This window comes from Leptonychotes weddellii, chromosome 9, assembly GCF_054177405.1.
Source record: "Leptonychotes weddellii isolate Sample4059 chromosome 9, ASM5417740v2, whole genome shotgun sequence".
In the NCBI taxonomy this organism is placed as follows: Eukaryota; Metazoa; Chordata; class Mammalia; order Carnivora; family Phocidae; genus Leptonychotes; species Leptonychotes weddellii.
Genome location: NC_138377.1, coordinates 11,840,714 through 11,848,760, shown reverse-complemented (window position 1 = coordinate 11,848,760; position 8,047 = coordinate 11,840,714). Strand labels below are relative to the sequence as shown.

General features: G+C 46.0%; 1 protein-coding gene across 1 annotated transcript in view; it reads left to right on the top strand.

The window, feature by feature from the left end:
- KCNK13 (potassium two pore domain channel subfamily K member 13) overlaps window positions 1-7,805 on the top strand; it is an 80,683-nt gene extending 72,878 nt beyond the window's left edge. The window contains exon 2 of the mRNA XM_081830066.1: window positions 6,145-7,805. Coding sequence (XP_081686192.1) covers window positions 6,145-7,037 — 893 coding nt within the window. The 3' untranslated portion in view covers window positions 7,038-7,805. The remainder of the gene's footprint in view (window positions 1-6,144) is intronic.
- Window positions 7,806-8,047: the final 242 nt, after the last annotated feature.

Here is an 8,047-nt window from a genome sequence, read left to right as displayed (position 1 = left end):
AGAGTTGTTGCTATTCCTTTCTTCGATCTCCTGTTGAGTCTGTAGGTGTTCAGAATGGTTTGATCCCTATCCAGCTGAATTCCTGAGAGGAGACGAAATCCAGGTCTCCTACTCCTCCGCCATCTTGCTCCGCCCCCCCCAAATTCCATGTTCTAAGAGATAATATATCCCCTTCATGTTTAAGCCACCTCTATTTATGATTTGCTATGACTGGCAACCAAAAGCAATATTTTCACTGCTACTATATATATACATATATCTGTACAAATTCATTTTAGAAAGTTTATTCCTTCATCCAACAAATATTTAACGAGGATACCCCATGCACTAGGCTTGTGTCATTCTGCAGACACACTTTAGCTCTGCATTTTTCCACTTTACATTTTCTCTAGTCATTAAAAACTCTTTGAATATGTAATTTTAATGGCTTCAATTTAATGACTATTTAGTCATTTCCCTATTATCTGACATTTAGGTTGCTGAGGATTTTCATTATTAAAAGCAAAGACATGGTGAACATCAGTGTACATAATGAGTCACATTTCTGATCTTTTTGGGGACATATTCCTAAAAAAAAAGAGAGAGAGAAAAAGATACAAGTATTTTTAAGATGCCTGAGACATTTCCAAATTGCTTTCTAGACAGTTTATGCCAATTTATATGTCCGCATAGAATGTTTGAGATTTTTTGCTTCATCTGAGCACACTCTTATAATAGACATTTTTAAAAAAATGTTTCTAGGGGCACCCGGGTTGCTCAGTCCGGTCATGATCCTGGGGTCCTGGGATCGAGCCCCACGTTGGGCTCCCTGCTCAGTGGGGAGTCTGCTTCTCCCTCTCCCTCTGCCCCTCCACCCGCTTGTGCTCGCTCTCTCTCTCAAATAAATAAATAAAATCTTTTAAAAAAATGTTTCTAGAAAGAATTGTGATTGAAGTCTACAGGACACATTTGCCCAACAAATCAATGGCATAAAAAATGGGAGGGAAGGCTCTCAATGAATAAAGGAGACTTAAAAGATATATTGCTTGGACCTTGCCAGTGTTCTGATTCATACAGATCTGTAAAAAGATATTTTTGAGAAATTTGAATATGGCCAAGGCATTATTTGGTTTTAAGAAATTAGTGTTCGTTTTATTAGGTGTGATAATGTGGTTATGTTGGGAAAATAAAGTTCTTGTCAGTTACAGACGCATCCTTATTTTTTAAATTTATTTTTCAAGCCCCAGCATGGGACTTGAACTCACAACCATGAGATCAAGACCTGAGCTGAGATCAAGAGTCAGACGCAGGTGCCCCAGTGCATCCTTCTTAATGGATGAAATGGTATGATGTCTGGGATTTACTTTAAAATGCTCCAGCAAATAAAGGTGGTGGGGTGGGATAGGAGAACCAGGATTGGCAAAATGTTGACAATTGCTGAAAGTAGGAAATGAGGGTTTATTATAGTAGTCTCTCTACCTTTGTGTATGTTTGAAAATATCATCATGCAAAGCTTTTCAATGTTTTAACTTGATTAATTTTTTTTTAAAAGAATGGTGGTCAACAGAATATACATAAAATGCTGGGAGACTGCAGGTCTGCTCTCCTCTCTTCATGGTCTAAAAGAAAAGCTCTATTGGGGTTGACTAGGACCCTGGCAGTCTCTGGCCTCTTCATTCCTGGCCCCAAGGGCACCAGGGAGCCTGGTTTGGTCCCAGGAGCTGCCCTAGGGGTCACATCGAAACAGATCTGAAATGGTTCAAGGGAGCCAGAATGAAGCAGACTGCGGGGCAAGCTTCCTTGGAGTCCTGGGACTCCAAACCACACTCATGAACCCTTGGTCCTCAGTCAGCTAGCCCATGTGCTCCCAGACTCAGGGGTTGGACCCGAATCAGATGACCTCAGGCTTGAAGCGCGGGGAATAAATTATGTACTGAAAAGCACCACCTGTGACAATCAGTTTCATTTGTGTGCCTATGAAATACACGGAGACCGAAATGCATGGGGTGTAGCCCATTTTTAAAACCGACTTAATTACATCACTTGTTGGGAGAGGCACACATACATTCAGAAACATGTGTTTTAGTAAATGAAAATTGTAGGGTTTCAGGCTCTGATGCAAGCGAATCCCCTGATTTGGGTACCAGATTTGGCAGCCACTGTGGTTTGGGTGTCTATGTAAAGCATGGAACTACAGACGCTTGGTTAATTTCCCTCCCTGGCTTCTACTCTTGATGCATACACCTGACCATGGCTGACACTCCGCACAGTCAGGCGGAAAGAGCACAGGCCTGGGAGACAAATCGAGGTTCTAATTCTGGCTTTACACTTCTAGGCAAGTTACTTAGCTTCTGTAGTCTTCTTTTTCTCATCTGTCAAATGGGACTAGTGGACTAATACTAAACACCCAGCTCCCCAGCAAGAGTGCGAGGAGCCAGTGATACCTAGCAGAGGGCAGATCTTTGGTGACGCTTGTGTTCTTTTCCTCCACCAAGAGGGACCCCAAGTCTTCTTATTCCCAATCCCAGGCATCCCTAATGTCCAGTGTTATGGGGCTCAAAAAAGGGGAGGCTTTCTATGAAAAAGCCCGTATTATGAGCTTCCACACTTTTTTTTTTTTAAAGATTTTATTTATTTATTTGACAGAGAGAGAGACAGCTAGAGAGGGAACACAAGCAGGGGGAGCGGGAGAGGGAGAAGCAGGCTTCCCGCTGAGCAGGGAGCCCGATGTGGGGCTCGATCCCAGGACCCTGGAATCATGACCTGAGCCGAAGGCAGGCACTTAACGACTGAGCCACCCAGGCGCCCCGAGCTTCCACACTTTTAAGCTTTGAGTAGTAGAAGCTGTGGAACACCTCTCCCTGCAGACCGTAGGAGGCTGCCTCCCAGTGCTTCCCCTCACTACCACGTATGCCATTTGCTGTCATTTTTGCTGATTGAAAAAATGGCGGTGCCCAATCCAATACAGTAGGTAATTGAAACTCGTGGCTTCTCTGTTCTTTTAATCAAATTGAATGTTTTAAAACCAAATAAGATGGAATCTAGAAATTTTAAATGCCTGGGACATGTCCCCACATCAACTAGATGTGTCATTCATTGGAAAGGTCCGTTGACCGAGCTTGTCAGCTGGCTTTGGTCACGCATCTATACGTCACTCATTTCAAGTGAGGCGGCATTCGGGCCCCTGAAGCCGGATAACTCCATTGTGCCTTTATTTTGGCCTTTGACTCTCTATGTCTTGTTTTGTAGATAGCAGTTTATTTGTCCCAGCCTGGATGCGAGGTTCCTTGAGGTCAAGGACCTTGTCCGGCTAATCATTGTGTGGCCCAAACGCTTAGTGAAGGCCCTTGAACTTCACAGGTGCTTAATAAATTATTGTTGTCAACTTCAGCTGAGAGCTATTCCTAATGGCCCTATTCTCCAAGACTAAAATGATTAAGTCACCTCTGGGATCAGAAAGGAAGACTTTGGAGAAGCAAAAATTTGCCCATTTAAATCCTGTGCTACATGAGAAAGTTCTCCTCGGATTGTTGGCAAGAACCTCCCCATCCCCCTCCCCCTCCCTTGTTATTTCTGGGCTTTCCCCATTTTCAATGCCTTTATCCAGTTTCTGGAATATTGTTGGGCCAATAAAAGGTCCTGGATAAATGTTTCTTTTTTTTCTGCTTGTTGCCTCTGTTCTGTCTCCAGTGAAGAGAGCCCTAAGACCCATCTGGTCCTACAGCTTTGGGGCAGGGGCTCCAGCTTTCATTGTTCATTTCTTAGTGCAGAAAGATTTGCAAATTTTACTGCTTCTGGGCATTCACTGAGCCAGAGGAGGTACCCCAACATCTACTCAACACCTTGGTTACTCCTCAGCATTCTTTGGCCCCGGGGAGAGAAAGACATTGCTCTCAGCTCAGTCATTAAACTCAGTAAGTTTTTTCTAAATTCTCCACTCTTACAACCACCTCGTTTCAACTTGAGCTTGGGGATTAAAATGAAAGATACTAACAAGAGAAACCATAGCAAAGACAAAGTATTTCTCTTTTTTTGAGATTTATTTATTTATTTATTTATTTATTTATTTATTTGAGAGCAGCGGGGGTGGGGTGGGGTGGGAGCAGAGGTAGAGGGAGAGAGAGAATTTCAAGCAGACTCCACACTGAGGATGAAGCCCAACACAGGGCTCGATCTCACGACCCTGAGATCACAACCTGAGCTGAAACCAAGAGTCGGATGCTCAACCGACTGAGCCCCCAGGTGCCCCAAGACAAAGTATTTCTTTACATAACGAAGATATTTAATAAATGAAACCTGCAGTGCCAAGAGTTGCTGAGGGAATTCCCAGGGAAGAGATGAGGGTCTCTTTTTCTCTCTACCATTAGGGTCCATAACTCTAACTCCCAATGACAGTATCTCCAGCCCCTCGCCCCTTCCTTCCCACATCATCATCCTGTCCCATCCAGCTAAAAAGCTAGATTCACCCATCTTCCTCCAGTCTCCTGGTTATAGGCTGTTAACAGCCTACACTCGTGTAGACCCTTGTGTGCTGCAGAAGAAAAATCAAATTGAAATGGAAAACCAGATGGTAACATAGTATGCATAGCTAGGTGTTTGGGAACGGTGGCCCCTTGGCTCTCTGCCGGAGGAGAGCAGGAGGCCATCACCCCAGAAGCCCACACATGGCAAGTTCTGATCTGACCACTTCCCAGCCTGTGCTGGAGGCAGCCATGCGCAGCTATGGCAACAAAGAAATGTTTTGGCTTGGGGACGAGCAGGATGTCATCAGGAAAGAGGATAAGGGGGAGCCCTCAAGATCCCAATGATGGGGCCCAAGTTAGGAACCTGAACTTGATAATAAGAAAAAATGGAGACAAGAAGAATTGATTCAAATGAAAAGCTGAACCCAGGGAGGCAGGCTCAGTACTTATTTTTTGAATGGTATTTGTATTCAGAGACTTTGATGCCCATCCCCTCAAACAGATCAGATTTCTCATGGTTACTGAATCATTTGCTTGGAAGGATCCCATGTCACTCGGGGTGGGATGACCCCGGGCACCCCTCAGTGAGAAATACTGAGTGAATCACTGCTCCTTTCTTTTTCTTGGTGTTCTTAGTGATGCCTATTGTCCTGGAGTTGGTATTCTTAGCAACATGTCTGTGTGCATGGGTAGAAATGTCAAGAAGGTAGAAATTGTGAACAGTAAGAGGTAAAGGCAAGAGAGACGTTTTCTATTTGATCAAACTATAAAAATCAACACCTCAGTTTTCACTCCCCAAATAGAAGGTATATGTTTGAAGAATTTTGTTTAAAAGATGAGAACATCTTGAACAAATTTCTCATTTCTACAGATGTTGGCATTGGCTGTTTCTCTGCCTAGAACACTACTATCACCACCACACACACACACACACACACACAAACCACACGCACACACATACCTCTCCTTGCCTGCCTAACTCCTCTGTAGCTTTCAAGTATCCCTGCTTAGTCTTCCCAGAACCTCAAGTCTGAGATGGGTTCCCCTCTTGGCCGTCCCCACAGGACACTGTCCTTCCTCCAGCACAACCCCTACACAATGTAGGAATCACCTCACTAGGTGGAGATGACATTGAACAAGGAGTAGATGCAACATGGGCGTCTGCTGCATCTACTCCTTGTTCAATGTCATCTCCATCCTCATCAAACAGGTGATTCCACTTCCTGGAATGGCACTGAATAAGTATTTATACAATAAATGAATTCTGATGAGTCTGTGTAAGCCTTTTCTCTGTATGAACCTTTGTCTGTCTGCACAGTGTCTGCTGAGTATGGTTGTTCCGGTTGGGTACTGTACAGGACATCTAGTCAAGTCCGGAAGGGAGGCCTGAAATCCAGCTCACGTTCTCATCACCCAGCCGTTTTTTTTTTGTTTGTTTGTTTTTTGCTGCCCATATCCACCTGGAGGAAGACGTGCCTTTTTTCTGATTTGCACAAGGGCACCATACAAGCTTTCAGCAACGCAGCTCTGAACAACACTTCATGTCTTCAAAAGGAAGTGAGAGTTCTCCCCCTAGTTCCTAGAAAGGCTAGGACTGAGCGCTTTTATGAAACTGTTTCTTCGGGTCCTTTGCCAGCCATCACAACAAAGACCCTGACCGCATTCCCTCACTCTTCTCTCCTCTGATTTTTGTCTCCTGCAGGGTTTGGGATGACAACTCCAGCGACAGTAGGAGGAAAAATCTTTCTGATCTTTTATGGCCTCATTGGGTGTGCAAGCACCATCTTGTTCTTCAACCTCTTCCTGGAGCGCCTGATCACCGTCATCGCCTACATCATGAAGTCGTGCCACCAGCGGCAGCTCCAGAGACAGGGGGCCCTGCCCCAGGAGAGCCTGAAGAACCCGGGCAGGTGCGAGGTGGATAGCCTGGCCGGCTGGAAGCCCTCCGTGTACTACGTGATGCTGATCCTCTGCGTGGCCTCCTTGCTCATCTCCTGCTGTGCCTCGGCCATGTACACCTCCATCGAAGGGTGGAGCTACTTCGACTCGCTCTACTTCTGCTTTGTGGCTTTCAGCACCATTGGCTTCGGGGACCTTGTCAGCAGCCAGAACGCCCAGTATGAGAGCCAAGGTCTCTACCGCTTCGCCAACTTCATGTTCATCCTCATGGGCGTCTGCTGCATCTACTCCTTGTTCAATGTCATCTCTATCCTCATCAAACAGTCCGTGAACTGGATCCTGAGGAAAATGGAGGGGGGGTGCTGCCTACAATGCCAGAGGAGACTCCTGCGGTCACGGAGGAACGTGATCATGCCGGGCAATGTCCAGAACCAGTGTAACATCTCCATAGACACGGACAGGGTGATGGACAGTGACACAGATGGGCGGCGGCTCTCGGGGGAGATGATCTCCATGAAGGACTTCTTGGCCACCAACAAGGTCTCCCTGGCCATCCTCCAGAAGCAGCTGTCGGAGACGGCCAACGGCTGCCCGCCCCAGGCCAGCGGGCCGTCCCAAGACAATGAGTTCTCAGACGGGGTGGGGGCCTTCGCGATCATGAACAACAGGCTGGCGGAGACCAGTGGGGACAGGTAGGAGCGAGGAGCAGACGCTGGGCGTGGAGACCAGGAGATGGACCACGAGGGCCCGGGTTGACTGTGGAGCTGTCCCGTCACCCTCTGCAGGCCCAGCCTTAGAAAGCTCTTCTCCTCTAAGGTCCAAATCAGTCCTAAGAATGAGTCACAAAATCAGCCCAAGACATTGGCACTATTTCTTGACCCATCTTCCTCCAGGGTTTTAACTGCCTAAGGGAGGGAGGGCTTGAGTAGGCCTCCATTTCCTGCTGCTCTGTTCTTCATTTGGAAATAAAAATCCCAAACGAAGATCCTCTTGTTTCCCCTGGAGCCCTAATTCTGTGAATCCAGTTTCACTGCCCATCCCAGCCCCTTCAAACAAGCGGGGGGAATGTTTCACGCTGCATCTGGGCCCTGGGCTTCCTTCAGAACGGATGTGTCCCTAATGCCACAGAGAGGGAAGTCACCTGTTTTACTCTCTGTGTCTGCTTCTCTGCTTTTTGTTTCTCCTTTCTTTAATTTTTAAGATCCTCATGCCAGGCTAAGGCGTCTATGGGACCTCCGTGTGGTAAGGAAGCTAAAGTCAGCTTCAGGCCTTGAAATTGCTGCCAAGTAGTGGAGAGACTCACTTTTGTAATGAAAGAATATAGCGTAACGTTCTCCCTCCGAATGGTCACAGAGACCATGTCATTTTTTTTTTTTTTAACCAGGGCTTGGGGCCCATTGCAGAGATAATGGCTGACTATTTACTAGAACTGAAAATTGAATAAATCCTCACTTTATTAACTAAGATTACATGAGTGCTCATTATGGACAGCGGGGCTGGGGCGGAGGAGTGCCTAATTAAATGGGCATTTATTGAGAAAAAGGAAACAGAATTAGAGCAAAAGGAAACAAGGAATTAACCCTCAGGGATATGAGCATCGTCTTGGATTCTTGGCTGGAGAAACATTCTAGGTCAGGTAAGAAAATTTGGCTTCTCCTGTGTCAATTGGTTTCGGTTTTGCTTTCTGGGATTGTAACAAGTCTAGT